Genomic DNA, 21,101 nt, shown 5'->3' with positions numbered 1-21,101 from the left:
GCTCGGAACCAGTCAGCCACGCAGGAGCCACGCCGCTAGGTGCAGCGACTGCAGGTCTGGGTGACAGAGGGTCCCGTGGTCCTGGGTGATCAGGTCCGGATGAAGGGGCAGGGGAACTGGGTCGGCTACGGCCAAGTCCAGCAGCATGGTGTACCAGTGCTGCCTGGGCCATGCCGGGGCCACCATGATCACGAGAGCCCTGTCTCTGCGCACCTTCAGGAGGACCTTGTGGACCAGAGGGAACGGGGGAAACGCATAGTACAGGTGGGTCGACCACTGGATGAGGAAGGCATCCGCTATCGACCCCGGCTCCCTGCCCTGAAAGGAGCAGAACGCTTGGCACTTCCTGTTCCTCTTGGACGCGAAGAGATCCACCCGGGGATAACCCCACCTCCGGAAAATGGAGAGAGCAACGTCCGGGCGAAGGGACCACTCGTGTGACAGGAAGGATCTGCTCAATCGATCCGCCAGAGTGTTCCGTACTCCAGGGAGGAAAGAAGCCCTGAGGTGAATGGAGTGGGCTACGCAAAAGTCCCAGAGTCGTATCGCCTCGAGGCACAGGGAGGAGGACCTGGTGCCGCCCTGCTTGTTGATATAGTACATGGTCGTCGTGTTGTCCGTGAACACGGCGACACAACGACCCTGAAGCTGATGACAGAACGCTTGACAAGCAAGGCGGACCGCTCTCAACTCCCGCATGTTGATGTGTAGCCCCACCTCCTCCTGAGACCACAGGCCCTGTGTCCGCAGGGTCCCTAGGTGGGCCCCCCAGCCTAGATCTGAGGCATCCGTTGTCAGGGATACCGAGGGCTGAGAGGGGTGGAAGGGAAGACCCGCACATAATACGGACTGGTCTAGCCACCAGCCGAGAGAATCTAAGACCTTCTGGGGGATTGTGACTAACATGTCTAACGGTTGCCTTGCCGGCCTGTAATGACTGATAAGCCACAGCTGGAGAGGCCTCATGCGGAGCCGAGCGTAGTCGGTCACAAAGGTGCAAGCCGCCATGTGGCCTAACAGGGTTAGACATGTCCTCACTGACGTCAATGGGGCTGACCGCAAACGTTGAACGATCGCCACCATGGTCTGGAACCGTTGCAGAGGCAGCGAGGCCCTGCCCACAGTGGCGTCCAGGACGGCCCCGATAAATTCCACCTTCTGAGTGGGCCTCAGGGTGGACTTGTCTGTGTTTATCAAGAGGCCCAGACTTGCAAACATGCCGGTGATCACGCGGACATGGCTGTTGACTTGTTGTTCCGACGTGCCCCGAATCAACCAGTCGTCCAGATAAGGGAACACGTGGACACGGTTGCGCCGAAGATGCGCCACGACAACTGCCATGCATTTTTTAAACACCCTCGGGGCCGTGGACAGGCCAAATGGGAGGACTGCAAATTGATAATGAAGAGCCCCCACAACGAAGTGGAGGAAACGTCTGTGGCGTGGCCAAATGGCAATGTGAAAATACGCGTCCTGCATGTCGAGGGCGGCGTACCAGTCTCCCGGATCCAGGGATGGAATAATGGTCCCCAGGGATACCATGCGGAACTTCAACTTCACGAGGTATTTGTTGAGCTCTCGCAGGTCGAGGATAGGCCTGAGGCCCCCCTTGGCCTTGGGGATCAGAAAGTAGCGGGAATAAAACCCCTTGCCTTTCTCGCTTTCTGGAACCGCCTCTATAGCTCCTTTGCTGAGGAGCGTCTGCACCTCCTGCCGAAGGAATTGCTCGTGAGAGGGGTCCCTGAAGAGGGACGAGGAAGGAGGGCGGGAAGGAGGAAATGAAACAAACTGCAGGCGGTATCCCGTCTGCACCATGTTTAAGACCCAGCGGTCCGATGTTATTTGGGACCACGCCGGGAGGAAAAACGAAAGGCGGTTGGAAAACGGGGGGGAAGGATCCATAGGGGAAACTGTTACTGCGCCCTCGGGCGCACCTTCAAAATGAAGGCTTAGGCCAAGGCGGGGGTTTTGAGGAGCCTTGGTTCTGCCCCCCTTGGTTCCCCGAGTGCCTGCGCCTTCCGTTCCTGCCGCGGCGCCTGTAAAGGTCCTGCCGCTGGCGGAACTGGGAAAACGGCCTGCGTTGATGTTGTTGCTGCGACCTAAAGGGTCTACGCTGCGTCACGGGGGTGTGCATCCCGAGGGACTGCATAATGACCCGGTTGTCTTTCAGACTCTTGAGTCTGGGGTCTGTCTTGTCAGAGAACAAGCCCTGGCCTTCGAAAGGAAGGTCCTGTATAGTATGCTGGAGCTCCGGCGGAAGGCCGGAAACCTGCAGCCAGGAGATGCGACGCATCGTAACTCCTGACGCGAGGGTACGGGCAGCCGAGTCCGCAGCGTCCAAGGAGGCTTGCAAGGCCGTGCGTGCGACCTTCTTGCCTTCGTCCAAGATGGCCGCAAACTCTTGGCGAGCATCCTGTGGCAGCAGCTCCTTAAATTTGTCCACTGCCACCCAGGAATTAAAGGCATATCTGCTCAGCAGGGCCTGCTGGTTGGAGACCCTGAGCTGCAGCGCCCCAGCCGAATACACCTTACGGCCAAGGAGGTCCATCCGCCTGGCTTCTCTGGATTTGGGGGCTGGAGCCTCCTGGCCATGACGCTCCCTATCGTTCACTGATTGCACCACCAGTGAACCCGGAGTCGGGTGTACATGGAGATATTCGTATCCCCTAGAAGGGGCCATGTACTTCCTCTCGACGCCTTTCGCTGTCGGAGGGATGGAGGCCGGGGACTGCCAGATGGTGTTGGCGTTGGCCTGGATGGTCCGTATAAAGGGCAGGGCGACCCTGGTGGGAGCATCAGAAGAGAGGATGGTTACAATTGGATCCTCTATCTCCGAGACCTCCTCTGCCTGCAGACTCAGATTTTGAGCCAATCGCCTGAGGAGGTCTTGGTGCGCCCTGAGATCCAGCGGGGGGGGACTGTTGGAGGAGGTACCCGCCACCGCCTCATCCGGGGAGGAGGATGATGAGACCCCAGGCACGAGAGTGTCTAACTGAGGGTCTTCCTCAGGCCTCGCCTCTGCCTCAGGAGCCACAGCGGAGTCTTGCTGCTTGGACCCTTCCTCCCCTTCCGGGGAGGGAGGGGGGCGAGACAACGAGGCTTCAGGAGCCCTACGCTCCGCAGTCGCCGGCCTAGCAGGGAGCTGCTGGGGGCCCTGGGCTTGATGGTATGCCCAGGGTGTCCAGAATCCCCACTGTTGTGGGCCTTGGTCCTGCAGCGGCGGATCACCGAACAGCGCCGTCTGCCGGTCGGTGCCCAGCGCATACCCGCTGTCCGTCTGGGAGGATACGGACGGCTGTCTAGAGGGCCATGGAGGGGCCGACCCTGGATGGTAAGGGTCTGCGCGGGCCGGCACGGAGGATCGTCTCGGTGCCGGGGACCGGTGCCGGGAGTCATATCGGTGCCGGGATCGGGACCGGGACCGGGTTCTGTCGCGGTGCCAGGATCCTGATCGGTACCGGGCGCCGCTTCGGTGCCGGGACCTGCCACCGGCTCGGTGCTGGGAGGTTGACCGAGACCTGCCACCGGCTCGGTGCCGGGAGGTCGACCGAGACCGGGACCTGCCACCGGCTCGGTGCCGGGAGGTCGACCGGTGCGGCGAGTAGCGTCGGGACCTGCTCCTGGAATCGCGGTGCTGGTCTCGGTGACTGGAACCTGACCGCGATCGTCTCGATGTCGACCGGTGCCGCGAGTGCGACCGGTACCGCTGAGGGGAGCGGTGCCGGGACTGCGAGCGGCGGCCGGACCTGGAGCGCCCAAGACGTCGGGACCTGGATCGTGAACGAGATCTTCTGGGCGGTGCCGACATCATGGGCTTGCCTCTGGACACAACCCGCACCAGAGGTACCGGGGGTGGCAGCCGAGTGGGCTCAGTCAGGGCTATGAGGTCCCGAGCCGAGGCGAAGGTCTCCGGTGTGGATGGGACCATTATCTCAACCCCAGATCTCATGGGGGAGCTCGGCGGTACCGGACTCGACGGACCCGCTGGGCCCGGAGTCGACGGTGCCGGCGGCGCCGCGGCCGATGTCGAGGCCGGGCGCTCTAGCCGGGTCTGCCTGGCCGGAGTATTGGACTTCAACGGCCTTGGTTCTGACTCCGGTGCCGGAGAGGGTCGGTGCCGGGGAGTCTTCTCTGTGCCGGTGCGATCCGGTGCCGGCGCCAAGATCACGGCCTGCGAAGCCGTCGGGTCAAGTGCCGCCTCCATGAGGAGAGTCCGGAGCCTTTGATCCCTCTCCTTCTTTGTCCTTGGCTTAAAAGCCTTACAGATGCGGCACTTGTCAGATCTGTGCGATTCCCCGAGGCACTTCAGGCACGCTTCGTGGGGATCGCTGGTAGGCATGGGCTTCTTGCAGGCTGCACACTGTTTGAAGCCCGGCGAAACAGGCATGAGCCTGGCGCCGGGTGCCGGGAAGGGCTAAGCCCCCGGCGAAGAACTACTTAACAACTATTTAACTTAACTATCTACTTAACCAACTAATTAACAACTATAATGGACTAGAGATGAACGATAGATAAACGATAGAGAACTAGGAGAGCTAGGGACGTGGAGGACAGCTATGCCGCGCTCCACAGTTCCAACGACCGACATGGCGGTAAGAAGGAACTGAGGAGCGGGCGGGCCGGCAGGGATATATATTGGGCGCCATGGCGGCACCACTCCAGGGGGCGACCTGCCGGCCCACTGGAGTTGCTAGGGTAAAAAAGTTTCCGATGAACGTGCACGCACGGCGCGCACACCTAACTGGAATGGATGTGAGCAATCACTCCAAGAAGAACTCTATTTACTAAATATTTAAAATTAACTTCTACTGCATGAGCTGAGGGACCTTTTTCATTCTGGGTATAAGCTGCTGCTCTACTAAAAAAGCACCACTAGAATTGCTTAGTGATCTTTTGGCAGTTAAACTGTTTCCAATACTATGGACCATTCAACACTACTTCAGTGCTGATCATCCTGAATTTTCCACATGGCTTAATGCTTATTTGATTCCCATTTTATGCCTTTCGTTTTTTTCTGAATCAAGAACCAAATTCTGATGCCACTGAAGTTACTGGAAAAACTTGCACTGAACCTAATGAGACCCAGGATGCAGCCACAACAAATGGCTCAGGCTTTTCATGTTATGCTCTAATGTGTTGATATAATTCAGAATTCAGTACTGGGTCTTAGCTTTCTTCATTTTATATTTACTTACTCCTTGGGTGTTCTGAGTCATACGGTTTTCATCATCATAATTATGCTGATATCCATTTCTATTATTCCTTTTCAGTCTTCTACCAAAGACAGATACTCAAAGAAAAATACCAGATGTCTCCATCTGGATGCCTCACAATGGTTTTTTTTTTTTACAATAAGTTCTGACAGAAACTCTCTCAGTTGGGAATGACATTCTGTGTTCTACCCTTGGGTCACATTTTATGGAAGTTAATTCAGCTCTACTGTCCCAGTACTAAGTATAGCTCTACTGTCCTAGTGTTCCGCCAGATCTTGGGCATTATTTTTTTATGACACTGACTTCCCTCATTCCATCTTATACTAGTTCTCTAAGTTATATCACTATCGTTTATTTGATCTCAAGGACCGATAAATACTTAATATTTTCAACTGCTAAAACATCAGTTCTTGTTCTTGTAATTTCATGTTTGGATTGCAGCATTACTATTTTAACCAGTCTTCCTACCCATTCAGTTGTCATCTTTTTTTCTTTCTCCAATCAGTTTAAAATACGTCTAACTTTCTCCATTCTCCATAGTGTTCACATTATAATGTCTGGGTTACTTACTCAACAGCACTAACTGATTAACAGCCTTAGGGGTTTAAATTTAAATTCAGACGTATTATCTTATTTAAAATTATTCACTTTATAGCTTCGATATACCAGCTTTAGATAATGCCAGTCTCCATCCCTATCTCCACTACAAATACAAGTGTGTCTGTGGATGCAGTTACGTCATGACTCGGTTTCAACACAGTTCTGTTTTGTAGTGGAGACGGAACCTTCACTGCATTTTGTAACCAGATTGACCACCCTGCACCTTTAAGCGGTGGGGCGAGGGAAGAGATTTAGCTAGCTGGCTGGCTAAATGAAGCGAACTGTGCGCTTTATGGCGGGGGGCAGTTACAACTACTGAGAAAGTCAGCGTGGTTGCCCTGTGCCTTAACCCTTCCTTTTGCACGGAGCAGGCTGCCCACAGGGTTATTTCCTGCAGCCCGCACGCTCCTCGCGACCCCCCACCCCCAACCCCCACTCCCCCAGCATTTACCTAGAGCGGCTCAGGCCCAACGTGCACCGGGCGCAGGGCAGGTTCCCTGCCTGCCCGCCCTGCCCCCGCGCTGCTCCGGGAACCGACGGAACCTGGGGAAGGAGGGGCGCAGGGGTGTGTGTGGCTGTTGCTTCAGGCACTGCCCCCAGCAGCTCCTATTGGCCGGGAACGGGGAACAGTGACCAGATAAATAGCTTGGAAAAGGACTTAAAAATAGGTGTTCAGTAAAGGAGTGAAGGGAGGGGGTCACGGTGGTTGGGGACTCCTATGATTGGTATAGCAGGGAGCCAACCCCCATTATTATAGCCCACCATAACCCTCCTATGGGGGAGCGGGGAACCTGAATGGAAAAAGAGGGGGAGCTGGTAAAAGCCCCCAGATAATTATGGAATAAACATGGGGTTACCTCCACTGTACACTTTTATCTGCAGGATAGTCCCAGACATCTAATAATAAACTTGCGGCCTGATTAAACCCATGTCAAATGTTCCCTGGCCTTCTTTCGGTACAGTCAGACAATAAAGCCCTGGACACATCAGGACTTTGACATGGACATAATCTTTTTCTGGTGTTGTCTGGGTCTGGTCTGAGTCCTAATCCCAGTGCCTCCTCCCAGCTCAATTTGGTGGCATGTCAGTCCACTTCAAACAAAGTCAAGTAGTTCACTCAGTATTTCTGAAATCAGATTTATAACATTTTTCAGTTCCTTTTAATTGCATGTTTTATTATTGTCCTGTATTTTCCTTTAAAATGGACAGAAAGTGTTACATACAAAAAATCAAATAATATCTTATTTTCCCATCCATTTTGCTTTGTTGGCAGATACTTAGAAAACTACATTTCTGATAAATATTTACTAAAGAAAAAAATCTTTTAAAGAAGAGTAAAAATGGAGAGAGCATTTCCTCAAACAAACAAACCCCTCAAACACCACAAATATAGGATTCTGCTGTACAGTAATCCCTGCCAGTCTTCTTGAGTTGTCACTGGTTTGAAAAGCAAGAGAGAATCTTCTTTATTCAGTTTTACCAGATACAATTGTAACTTTTGTTCCTATAAATGATTTCCTGGCCTTTGGGATAATAAATTACAATCAGGGGCACTGAAGACAGCCATAAACGTATGAGAATGTGATTCTGCCCATCAGTGAGAACAAGGAGTCAACCTCCTTCCTAGTTCTTTGTCTGGTGAATTTTCATCCAGAAAATGAAGGACAATATGAACCCACACCACAGACAAACTCATTGGAATGAGTTCACTCTTTAGGGAAGATACACCTTTTAAAATGTCCTTTACTACAGTAGCTATTGTTTAACTGACTCATTTTAATATTATGAAGGATGATAAACTGCAAGCAATAAGTGTTAAATATTTATTAGGTCAACATGCTTATCAGGACTAGAAGCAGCTGCAATGTGGATGAACATGACAGTTTATTTTTCAGTCCTTGATAGGGTATGTCACAGATTAAAATAAAACCATGCTCCTTGTTTGATTAAATATTCAGAAAACAGTAGAGTACTGAGATGGGAAAGCTCTTATAATGAACCTATAAACACTTCTTTGTTCAGAGAACTCTTCTGCCAAACAGTCCAGTCACAAACATTGCACCTTTTCTGGTCTAACACTTTACCTGTCATCCTCCCAAACCAGAAGAATAAAGAGAGAGACTTCAGGCTGGATTATTACATTTAGGGAAATAATCCTCCAACTAAATTAAAAAGATGTAGAATTGTCACTGTGGAATCATTTGGCGTAAAGGGAGCACAGAGTGAATTCTACTCAGCTGAAATACCTTATGTTGCTTCTCTCAAGGGCAAACATTTTTTCCCCTTCCAAATTAACAATTCAGCTCCAGGTATTTAAAAAATGCTCTTTAATACATAGTAATGTCTATTTGTTGGTGTCACAGAGTGAAATACTTGCAGCTCCTCTAAATTTTCCCTTTCACCAAAATAAAATGTGATTTTTCATGGAATAAAGAACACTTTAGTTGCCTGAGACAAATATGTGATTTGCTTAGTGAGGCATGCTGCCAGTTTTCAAAAGTACTGTGATCATTGGCAGAAATGGCAGAAGCTCACAATCAACCAATATGCCAGTTCTTGTAAAAACTCACAGAATCTGTTTTCCATATATGAAAAGTTGCAGAGCAAAAACTGGTGTCTGTAGAGCTGTATTCAATACCCTCTCATTCTCTATCTCATCACCGCAATATTTAAGTATACTTAATTCTGTTTCAGCTGGCTTCTGAAAATAGAAAGATTACGTTATATGATGCACCTCATCCCAAATTAAGCCTAAAATGCACATTCATGAGGGAGTATCAGAGTGGTAGCCGTGTTAGTCTGGATCTGTAAAAGCAGCAAAGAGTCCTGTGGCACCTTATAGACTAACAGACATTTTGGAGCATGAGCTTTCGTGGGTGAATACCCACTTCGTCGGATGCATGTAATGGAAATTTCCAGGGGCAGGTATATATATGCAAGCAAGAAGCAGGCTAGAGATAACGAGGTTAGTTCAATCAGGGAGGATGAGGCCCTCTTGTAGAAGCTGAGGTGTGAAAACCAAGGGAGGAGAAACTGGTTTTGTAGTTGGCAAGCCATTCACAGTCTTTGTTTAATCCTGAGCTGATGGTGTCAAATTTGCAGATGAACTGAAGCTCTGAAGCTCAGAACTTTGAAGTCTGGTCCTGAAGTTTTTTTGCTGCAGGATGGCTACCTTAAGATCTGCTATTGTGTGGCCAGGGAGGTTGAAGTGTTCTCCTACAGGTTTTTGTATATTGCCATTCCTAATATCTGATTTGTGTCCATTTACCCTTTCCGTAGAGACTGTCCAGTTTGGCCAATGTACATAGCAGAAGGGCATTGCTGGCATATGATGGCGTATATTACATTGGTGGACGTGCAGGTGAATCAACCGGTGATAGTGTGGCTGATCTGGTTAGGTCCTGTGATGGTGTCGCTGGTGTAGATACGTGGACAGAGTTGGCATCGAGGTTTGTTGCATGGATTGGTTCCTGAGTTAGAGTTACTATGGTGCAGTATGCAGTTACTGGTGAGAATATGCTTCAGGTTGGCAGGTTGTCTGTGGGCGAGGACTGGCCTGCCACCCAAGGCCTGTGAAAGTGTGGGATCATTGTCCAAGATGGGTTGTAGATCCCTGATGATGCGTTGGAGAGGTTTTAGCTGGGGACTGTATGTGATGGCCAGTGGAGTCCTGTTGGTTTCTTTCTTGAGTTTGTCTTGCAATAGGAGGCTTCTGGGTACACGTCTGGCTCTGCTGATCTGTTTCCTTATTTCCTTGTGTGGGTATTATAGTTTTGAGAATGCTTGGTGGAGATTCTGTAGATGTTGGTCTCTGTCTGAGGGGTTAGAGCAGATGCGGTTGTATCTCAGTGCTTGGCTGTAGACAATGGATCAGGATGGAAGCTGGAGGCATGAAGGGAGGCATAGCGGTCGGCAGGTTTTCAGTATAGGGTAGTATTAATGTGACCATCACTTATTTGCACTGTGGTGTCTAGGAAGTGGTCCTCCCGTGTAGTTTGGTCCAGGCTGAGGTTGATGGTAGGGTGGAAGCTGTTGAAATCATAGTGGAATTTTTCCAGAGTCTCCTTCCCATGGGTCCAGATGATGAAGATATCATCAATGTAGCATAGGTGGAGAAGGGGCGTGAGTGGACGAGAGCTGAGGAAGCATTGTTCCAGGTCAGCCATAAAAATGCTGGCATATTGTGGGGCCATGCGGGTGCCCATAGTGGTGCCACTGATCTAGAGGTATATATTGTCATCAAATTTGAAATAGTTGTGTGTGAGGATAAAAGCACAGAGCTCAGCAACCAGTTGTGCTGTGGCATCATCAGGGATACTGTTCCTGACAGCTTGTATTCTATGTGTGTGTGGGATGTTTGTGTAGGGAGTCTACATCCATGGTGGCTAGGATGGTGTTATCTGGAAGGTCACCAATGCATTGTAGCTTCTTCAGGAAATCAGTAGTGTCACGGAGATAGCTGGGAATGCTGGTGGCATAGGGTCTGAGTAGAGAGTCCACATATCCAGACAATCTTTCAGTGAGAGTGCCAATGCCCGAGATGACGGGATGTCCAGGATTTCCGAGTTTGTGGATCTTGGGTAGTAGATAGAATGACCCTGATCGGGGCTCTAAGGGTATGTTGATTTGTTCCAGTGTTAGTGTAGGGAGTGTCCTGAGTAGACGGTGCAGTTTCTTAGTGTATTCCTCAGTGGGATCTGAGGGAAGTGGCCTGTAGAATTTGGTATTGGAGAGTTGTCTGGCAGCCTCCTTTTGGTAGTCAGACCTATTCATGATGACAACAGCACCTCCTTTATCAGCCTCTTTGTTTATAATGTCAGGGTGGTTTCTGAGGCTGTGGATGGCATTGCGTTCTGCACGACTTAGGTTATGAGGCAAGTGACGTCGTTTTTCCACAATTTCTGCCCGTGCATGTCGGCGGAAGCATTCTATGTATAGGTCCAGACTGTCATTTCGACCCTCAGGAGGAGTCCATGTGGAGTTTTTCTTCTTGTACTATTCGTGGGAGGGTAACTGTGTATCAGTGGGCTGTTCAGTGTTATCCTGAAAGTATTCTTTGAGTCGGAGACGGAGAAAGTAGGCTTCCAGATCGCCGCAGACTGTATCATGTTAGTGGGGGTGGCAGGGCAGAAAGAGTCCCCGAGATAGGACAGACTTTTCTTCTGGGCTGAGTGTATGGTTGGATAGATTGATGATATTGCTGGGTGGGTTAGGGATACCACGGTTGTGGCCCCATGTGGCAGGTAGGAGTTTAGACTGCGGCAATCTGGAAGCCTACTTTCGCCATCTCCAACTCAAAGAATACTTTCAGGCCCACAGACAACCTGACAACCTGAAGCATATTCTCACCAGAAACTGCACACTGCACCATAGTAACTCTAACTCAGGAACCAATCCATGCAACAAACCTTGATGCCAACTCTGCCCACCTATCTACACCAGCGACACCATCACAAGACCTAACCAGATCAGACACACCATCACCGGTTGATTCACCTGCACGGCTACCAATGTAATATACACCATCATATGCCAGCAATGCCCCTCTGCTATGTACATCGGCCAAACTGGACAGTCTCTACGGAAAAAGATAAATGGACACAAATCAGATATTAGGAATGGCAATATACAAAAACCTGTAGGAGAACACTTCAACCTCCCTGGCCACACTATAGCAGATCTTAAGGTGGCCATCCTGCAGCAAAAAAACGTCAGGACCAGACTTCAAAGAGAAACTGCTGAGCTTCAGTTCATCTGCAAATTTGACACCATCAGCTCAGGATTAAACAAAGACTATGAATGGCTTGCCAACTACAAAACCAGTTTCTCCTCCCTTGGTTTTCACACCTCAGCTTCTAGAAGAGGGCCTCATCCTCCCTGATTGAACTAACCTCGTTACCTCTACCCTGCTTCTTGCTTGCATATATATACCTGCCCCTGGAAATTTCCACTACATGCATCTGACGAAGAGGGTATTCACCCACGAAAGCTCATGCTCCAAAACGTCTGTTAGTCTATAAGGTGCCACAGGACTCTTTGCTGAATTCATGAGAGAGTATCAGCTAGTGATTATAGTAGGGGAAACGGAAAGAGGACTTCTGCGTCCTGGCTCCTGAACTTGTCACTGACTTGCTAGATGTCCTGCATAAGTCATTTAGCTTCTAATGCCTCGGTTTCCCACTGGTAATAATACATTACAGCGATGCGGTGAGGTTTTGTTAATAAAGGTGTGTAAAGTGCTCTGAGATTCACAAATGAAAGTTGCTATAAAAATATTCTTTGAGATTTGCAAAACAGGCTAGCAGGATCAATGTGCCTAAATCTCCTACACTGTTCTGAAAAATCTCTAGTGTTATCTCTATTCCGTGAAGGTCTGTTGCAGAGATGCTTATAACTGAAGTCTGTATTCATGGCTTTTTGCAAGGCTGGTCAATTTGAAAAGGCTTGTCAATAAATAAAATGAGACCATTATCATTATTTCAAGAAAGATCTTTAAATGGCAGTTGTTAATTCTGACAGTAGGATTAAATTTCAACACCCTCCCCCCGAAAAAAAAAGATGAAACAAAACTTCAATACTAGAGAGTATAAAAATTATAAGAGGTATAAAAACCTGCTTTGCTATTCTGTTTATTAATTGATCCATGCTCTCCCTTAATGCTTGGGCTAACTTTAATTTGCCATTCATGATTGGTTTGGATACTTTTCCAAAATTAGGTTTCCTTCCCAAACTGTTCTCACTCTGTAACCTCTTGCCCTACCCTTTTCTCATCTCTCCTGCACACAAAAGCATCATTGAGACAACTAACTCCCATAATGGTTTATGCCAACAAGTGGCTGCTTCAAGTTGAAACTGACATATCGTCTAGAACTGGTAAAGCATGGAATATTAAATATACTGTGGCTGAATTCCTCCTTTCATGTGGCTAGGATACCTGCATGTCAGTCATCTATTGTACTCTCTGTAGTTATCACACAAAAACATTTATTTATTTGATTCTTACCTTTTCAATTTTCTCATCTAGCATTCTGAAGAATTCCTGTTGGCTTTCAGAGATGTGCATGCTGAAAGACATGACGGAAGAGTGTCTATGTAGGCACAGATTTATCTGTTTTCAAATTAATACAGTATTCCAAAATTATTTAGAGAGCCAATCTCAGACTCTGGATTACCACTTGGAAAGAGGTACTTTGTGCTTATGCCAACAATGACAATAACATCAAATGTCATATGTAACACTGGAAAGCTCCCCACTCCGAGGCTGTACAGGATTCTGTCAGAAGCGGTCTAAGGGCCCAGTCGTGCAAGGTACTGAGTCAGTGAGAGTTCTTTAGACAGGCTGAACTCCCATTAACTGACAAAGTTTTGCCCATATTAGGACTGGCGGATTTGGCAGAATGTATGCATGTTACTCCCATTAATGCTATTAGGAATTGTGTGCATATTAAGAGGAGACTGAACTTCAGCATCTTTTCTTTTTGTCAGACAGACTGCAGGAACTTAATATTCAGCTACATACTCCACAGGCGGAGGCTGAGCTAGCCAAGTACTGACAGACCCCTCTGTGTAGAAACTGAAGACTTCTAAGATTGTAGAGTGCACCATCACACCAATCAGAGGCCTACAATGTGAAACTAAAGCCCATTTTATAACCTTACCCTGAAAGGTCCTTTTGTAGAGCACAGTCTTACCACAGTCAAGCTCCAGTTAAATAGTTGAGAATCTGTTGCACAACCTTCTTTTTTTTATCCCCAGACAGGAGTTTCACTGCTCTCAGACACTCAGATCATTTACTTCCATTAACTCTGCGGCACCAGGAGGCTCATGTTTTAGTGAAACTGTGTTTTGCATTAGTGTGCAGCACTGGAAAATACTATTATTAGTTATCTGTAAAGCGCTGACAGCATGCTTGTATGGAACAAGACACAAAAGACAAGAGACTGGCCTTGCCCCAAGGGGAGCTTACAATCTGAAAATACAGAAAGGTCAGACCCAAAAAAGGACAGGGACGTTCAGAGGATGGTGCTTAGAGGGGTCTTTTAAAAAAAACAACAATAAAGTATTGGGTGATGAGAGCATTTTTAGTGACGTGGGTAAGCCTATTTGCGGAGCTCACAGGAAAGTGAGTTTTCAGGTGGAATTTGAATGAAAAGAGGGTCTGGTGGGGTGTCTGGAACATTAGGATAGGGCAGGAATGCCAGGCACTGAACAAAGCATAAAGGAAGAGTGAGAAATGGAAGAGGGGTGCAGATCTTAACAATGCTGTCAGACAGTTAAAGAGAAACTGCAGTTTGATAATGCCACTATTTAACAAATATGAAAAGTTGATCCAGCTTGTTAAATTCAACTCCCAGATTGTCCTGAGGTTTGACTTTTTCAGTATGATCCTTTGAGCTGTAACAAGTTAATACCCCACTCAAATGCCCAATGACATGGTCTAACAAAACCATGCACGTATGCTGTAACTGCTATCACGATGAGCATACACAGCGCTCTGCTCATGTTTCAAAGGCCATGGCTACACTGGCGCTTTACAGCGCTGCAACTTTCTTGCTCAGGGGTGTGAAAAAAACACCTCCCTGAGCGCTGCAAGAAACAGCGCTGTAAAGCGCCAGTGTAAACAGTGCCACAGCGTTGGTAGCGCGGCTCCTAGCACTGCAAGCTAAACCCCATGAGGATGTGGAGTACGTGCAGCACTGGGAGACCTCTCTCCCAGCGCTGGCGCTGCGACTACACTCACACTTCAAAGCGCAGCGCTTTGAAGTTTCGAGTGTAGTTATACCCAATGAGAAGTTCTTAGAGGGAAGCTGGAAGTTAAATTACAATCTAGGTCAATTTATTAAGCAAGAAAGAATTTTGAAGAGTGGATTAAAAAGAGTGAATAAGATTGACATTTTAGAACCAAAGAAAACAGTTTGTTCATGTCATTACTTCATATCTGCTTTCTAACACTATTAGGCTTACCACATTCCCAACTAGTTTTCAGTAAGGGCATATATAGATCACAAACTAATTTCTCCATTTGAGATACAGCACACACACTGTGTTGGTGTGGACAGAAACATAACTCTGATACATAATTTATAAGATAATGTAGCAATTTAGCTCCAGCAGATAACCCAAATGACATGCAAAGTATGACAGAGACAACCAGAATGAGCAAATACCCATGACAGACTAGTTATCATACTACATTTTCTTAGGAGGAAAGAGCATTTGAAATTCACATCTGTCTCCACAGCCCTCAAAGTGCCAGCTTCCAACACAATAAGAAGAGACTTTCAGGGCCTACCGAAGATGTAATTTTCAGGAAGACTATTTAATTACAGGAAAAAAATTATCTACTGCTATGTGGGTAAAAAGATCATTCAAAATAGTTTATTAGAATACTTCTATCATTAAAAGTCTGTATAAACTGTCACTGTAATAAACCGTTATCTTCAGAAGTGCATAACTTGGCAGTAAAATTGGCATCATGTTGGAGATGCAATACAGAAAATGCTGACTTAATAGATACTGTTTGGAATTGTGTAAAATTACAATAATACTGGGAATATATAAAACAAAGAGTGAATGAACTACTGGAAGAGAATGAAAACTATCCAAGGATCTAAGATGGTACTCTGGGGTATTCCTCTTCAAGAAAATGCTTTTGACAAACAGAAATGTCTGAATAATCCTCTTTCTTGTGATATTTTGTGTGTTAGACAGCAAGAGAAATCTGAAACTATCTTGATGTGTATGCATTTTATAAAGTTTCATAGTGTGCCACCAGTTAAGAATGAGTTGATACAGGGAGAAAAAATGTTTTACAAAAATCTGGATTCCATGGCTAGATACAATAGTACAAAATAGATTATTTCATTCATTATACTTCCTAAAGTCCCCATCCTGAGATTTATGCACGTGAGTAGTTCCAATTACTTAATAGGATTAATCATATATGTAGAAGATAATTATCTGAGTAAGTCTTTGCAAGATCTGGGCTGTGATTTGTAAAATCCAAATTCTGCTAGATGTAGTAGGAATCTCCATGATTGTACTTGTACACTTAATTCAACAAATAATTTTAAAAAATCCTCAATTTATGCTCAATTTATAACATTTGGTCCAATGTTCGGCTTTTTTTTTTTTAAACAAACAACATTTTACAAAAAATATTTAACTATTTTTGAATATTCAAGTGTAATAGCCCTCTCCATCCAATATACCAACAACACCCAATTGTAATCCAAAATTGGGTATTTTAAGGCTTTATTTCTGCTTCTAAATCTCTAAATTAAAAAATACAAAAATAAAAAACTGATATTTAACAAGTGATTAGCTGGTAAGTTGGTACCCAGACCTGCAAAGGTGTTTGTGTAAATGTGAACATGAATTCAGTGGAAATACTTCTGTAAGTAATTCCAGTCAGTGAGTAAGCATTGGCAGGATCAGGTCATGTTGGATAAATAGCGCAGGTTTTACAGGTAAGGAGGTGTTAGTACCGTTACATAAGGCACTGGTGAGACCTCATCTGGAATACTGTGTGCAGTTCTAGTCTCCCATGTTTAAGGATGAATTCAAACTGGAACAGGTTCAGAGACGGGCTACTAGGATGATCCAAGGAATGGAAAACCTGTCTTATGAAAGGAGACTCAAAGAGCTTGGCTTGTTTAGCCTAACCAAAAGAAGGTTGAGGGGGGATATGCTTGCTCTTTATAAACATATCAGAGGGATTAATATTAGGGAGGGAGAGGAATTATTTAAGCTTAGTACCAATGTAGACACAAGAACAAATGGGTATAAACTGGACATTAGGAAGTTTAGACTTGAAATTAGACAAAGGTTTCTAACCATTAGAGAAGTCAAGTTCTGGAACAGCCTTCCAAGAGGAGTAGTAGGGGCAAAAGACATATCTGGCTTTAAGACTAAGCTTGATAAGTTTATGGAAGGGATGGTATGATGGGACAGCTTAATTTTGGCAACTGATCTTTGATTATCAGCAGGTAAGTATGCCCAGTGGTCTGTGATGGGGTGTTAGATGGGATGGGATCTGAGTTACTGCAGAGAATTCTTTCCTGAGTGCTGGCTGGTGAGTCTTGCCCACATGCTCAGGGTTTAGCTGATCGCCATATTTGGGGTCAGGAAGGAATTTTCCTCTGGGGCAGATTGCAAAGGCCCTGGACGTTTTTCGCCTTCCTCTGCAGCATGGGGCATACGTCACTTGCTGGTGGATTCTCTGCAGCTTGAGGTCTTCCAACCACAATTTGAAGACTTCAGTAACTCAGACATAGGTTAGGAGTTTGTTATAGAAGTGGATGGGTAGGATTCTGTGGCCTGCTTTGTGCAGGAGGTCAGACTAGATGATCATATTGGTCCCTTCTGACCCTAAAGTCTATGAGTCTATGAGATAACAGTATATTTATTTTTGTAGAAAGACAACAGAATTTGTCTACCATTTTATCTAGGTGCATTTCTTTTGTTAAATCTGGTTTCTGTAGGAACTTTTAAAACTCCTGCGGATCAACCAAATTATATAGAAAATAAATCGTTAATCTCTTCCTGCCTCAGATGCAGCTGAACAGATGGCTGACTAAAGTAATTTTTTCCCTTTAACCCAATCTGATAGTCACACAGCTAGCAGTGGCAGCCACAGAGGAAGAGCTACATTGTGTTTCTGTACCGAAGCGTGTCTTTACATCCATGAACATGCTTTGAGTGAAGTAAAATACTGCAGTACTTACTGCCTTGTTGAAGGGTACAAACTGTCCCTCTCACCCAAATGAATTTCTTTCTGATTTCTAGACTTAAAAACAGAAAAAGCTGCCCTATATTTCAAGGACTCTCTTTAAAGTTATATGATGTGACAATTTGCACAATGTATTTTGAATGCAGTAAGTTTAAGTTTATAATGTGCCTTTAGGGCTCTTATCTCTAGTAAAGAACAGTGTCTCCTTTATTGCTTAGAATGCAACAACACTGCTTTATCATTTCACTATTAAGTACCAAATCTATGCTACCATGAAATCTCTTATTTTCAATTCAGTTGGTGATTAAAATGTAATGGTGATTGAGATATGAAACAAGTAATTAATACTGACACTAGTACTGTCACAAGAGGTAAATATGGTGTCATAAGGGTGGAGGGAGAAAACTTGTTCATCTTAGCCTCTAAGGATAGAACAAGAAGGAATGGGCTTAAACTGCAGCAAGGGCAGTTTAGGTTGGACATTAGGAAAAAGTTCCTAACTGTCAGGGTGGTTAAACACTGGAATGGATTGCCTAGGGAGGTTATGGAATCTCCGTCTCTGGAGATATTTAAGAGTAGGTTAGATAAATGTCTATCAGGGATGGTCTAGACAGTATGTGGTCCTGCTATGAGGGCAGGGGACTGGACTTGACTTCTTGAGGTCCCTTCCAGTCCTAGAATCTATGAATCTATGAATATGGGCATGGCAGTGCTGTGTTTAATACTGAGTGATTTCAAAAGGAAATAGCAAGAGAAAAGACAGTTACTCACCTTTGTAACTGTTGTTCTTCGAGATGTGTTGCTCATATCTATTCCAGTTAGGTGTGTGCGCGCCGCGTGCACGTTCGTCGGAGAAACTTTTACCCTAGCAACCCTGACGGGTCAGCTGGGTGCCCACTGGAGTGGCGCCGCCATGGCGCCCAATATATACCCCAGCCGACCCGGCCACCCTTCAGTTCCTTCTTGCCGGCTACTCCGACAGTGGGGAAGGAGGGTGGGTTTGGAATGGATATGAGCAACACATCTCGAAGAACAACAGTTACAAAGGTGAGTAACCGTCTTTTCTTCTTCAAGTGCTTGCTCATATCCATTCCAGTTAGGTGATTCCCAAGCCTTACCTAGGCGGTGGAGTCGGAGTGAGGTGTGGCGGTGTTTAGGACTGCTACGCCGAAAGCCGCATCATCTCTTGATTGCTGGATTAATGCATAGTGTGCGGTGAACGTGTGGACCGATGACCAGGTCGCTGCACGGCATATCTCCTGGATAGGCACGTGCGCCAGGAAGGCTGCCGACGACGACTGAACTCTCGTGGAATGTGCCGTGAGGTGGCCAGACGGGACACGAGCTAGATCGTAGCATGCGCGAATACATGCAGTCACCCGTGAGGAAATCCTCTGAGAGGAGATTGGTAGACCCCTCATCCGTTCTGCGACCGCCACAAACAGCTGAGGAGACTTTCTGAACGGCCTTGTTCGCTTGATGTAGAAAGCGAGTGCTCTGCGTACATCTAAGGAGTGTAGCTGCTGCTCCCTCCGAGAGGAGTTGGGCTTTGGGAAGAAGACCGGGAGGAAGATGTCCTGGTTGGTATGGAAGGCAGACACAACCTTAGGGAGGAACACCGGGTGGGGTCGCAGATGTACCTTGTCTTTATGGAAAATGGTGTAAGGCGGGTCCACTGTGAGAGCTCTCAGCTCGGAGACCCGTCTGGCCGATGTAATGGCCACCAGGAAGGCCGTCAGGAGAAAGCAGGTCGCCAGTGGCTCAAATGGTGGAAGCGTGAGTCTGTTTAGGACCAAATTAAGATCCCAGGTAGGAGCAGGGCGGCATACGGGGGGGTAGAGGCGCTCCAGACCTTTAACGAATCTAGCGACTAAGGGGTGGGAGAATACGGAGCGGCCACCTTCCCCTGGTCGGAAGGCAGATATGGCCGCTAAGTGTACCTTTAAGAAGGACGTCGCTAGGCCTTGCTGCTTAAGGTACCAGAGGTAGTCTAGGACCGTGGGAATCGGAGCCTCTGAGGGGGTTACACCGTGAGTAGCACACCAGCAAGAGAAGCGCTTCCACTTGGCCGTGTACGTTGAGTGGGTGGAAGGCTTCCTGCTGCTAAGGAGGATATGCTGAACTGGTGCGGAGCAGCTCAACTCTGCCACGTTCAGCCATGCAGGAGCCACACCGTGAGGTGGAGGGGTCATAGGTCCGGGTGACCGAGCCTGCCATGATCCTGTGTGATCAGGTCCGGGTGGAGAGGAAGGGAGATTGGAGGGTCCACAGACAGATCCAGCAAAGCAGTGAACCAATGCTGTCTGGGCCACGCAGGTGCGATCAGGATTAGACGCGCTTTGTCCCTGCGTAGTTTCAACAGGACTTTGTGCACCAGAGGAAACGGAGGGAAGGCATACAACAGGTGGTGGGTCCATGGCAGGAGGAATGGGTCCGTGATCGACCCAGGAGAGAGACCCTGAAAGGAGCAAAACTCCTGGCACTTCCTGTTGGACCTGGTCGCGAATAGGTCTATGCAGGGAAATCCCCACTTCTGGAAGAGGGAATGGATGACATCCGGTCTGATCGACCATTCGTGGCATAGGAAGGATCGACTGAGTCTGTCCGCCTGACATAACCTTATTCCCAGATTCTGGACCTTAGCGTCCAAAATTTGGGGGTTAGCATGAAAACCTCCAAGCTTAGTTACCAGCTTGGACCTGGTACCTGCTGCCACCACCCAAAAAATTAGAGTGTTTTGGGGCACTCTGGTCCCCCTGAAAAACCTTCCCTGGGGACCACAAGACCCAAATCCCTTGAGTCTCACAACAAAGGGAAATAATCCTGATTCCCTTCCCCCCTCCAGGTGCTCCTGGAGAGATACACAGACACAAGCTCTGTGAAACTACGCAGAGTGAGTCCCCCTCTCCGTTCCCAATCCTGGAACAAAAGCACTTTCCTCTTCACCCAGAGGAAATGCAAAATCAGGCTAGCAATCCAACACACAGCTCTCCCCTTGATTTCTTCCTCCCACCAATTCCCTGGTGAGTACAGACTCAATTTCCCTGAAGTAAAGAAAAACTCCAACAGGTCTTAAAAGAAAGCTTTATATAAAAAAAGAAAGAAAAAATACAAATGCTCTCTCTGTATTAAGATGATACAACACAGGGTCAATTGCTTAAAAGAATATTGAATAAACAGCCTTATTCAAAAAGAATACAAATCAAAGCCCTCCAGCACTTACATTCATGCAAATACCAAAGAAAAGAAACCATAGAACTTACTATCTGATCTCTTTGTCCTTACACTTAGAAACAGAAGACTAGAAAATAGAACTACTTCTCCAAAGCTCAGAGGAAACAGGCAGACAGACAAAAGACTCAGACACCCACTTCCCTCCACCCAAAGTTGAAAAAATCCGGTTTCCTGATTGGTTCTCTGGTCAGGTGTTTCAGGTGAAAGAGACATTAACCCTTAGCTATCTGTTTATGACACGCCCCCCAAATTGCAGACAGTGGGGAAGCTCACTGGCGGCAATTTCCTTCTAGAACTTGAAAATAAACAGATTAATACAACAC

At 47.0% G+C, this 21,101-nt stretch overlaps 1 protein-coding gene across 3 annotated transcripts in view; it reads right to left on the bottom strand.

The window, feature by feature from the left end:
• The window catches only part of C8H1orf21 (chromosome 8 C1orf21 homolog), a 233,337-nt gene that overhangs the window by 11,926 nt on the left and 200,310 nt on the right, over positions 1-21,101 (bottom strand). For 2 of the 3 annotated variants that reach the window (XM_030572238.1, XM_030572239.1), the window contains exons 5-6: positions 12,817-12,877; positions 8,365-8,514 (exon numbers count right to left, since the gene is read on the bottom strand). In XM_030572238.1, coding sequence (XP_030428098.1) covers positions 8,380-8,514; positions 12,817-12,877 — 196 coding nt within the window. In that variant the 3' untranslated portion in view covers positions 8,365-8,379. Of the gene's footprint in view, positions 1-8,364; positions 8,515-12,816; positions 12,878-21,101 lie in introns of those variants that run through there. The other variant, XM_030572240.1, reaches the window with a different exon arrangement.

This window comes from Gopherus evgoodei, chromosome 8 (assembly GCF_007399415.2).
Source record: "Gopherus evgoodei ecotype Sinaloan lineage chromosome 8, rGopEvg1_v1.p, whole genome shotgun sequence".
Taxonomy (NCBI): domain Eukaryota; kingdom Metazoa; phylum Chordata; order Testudines; family Testudinidae; genus Gopherus; species Gopherus evgoodei.
The sequence above is the reverse complement of the archived record's forward strand: the minus strand, read 5'-3'. Positions and strand labels throughout refer to the sequence as shown.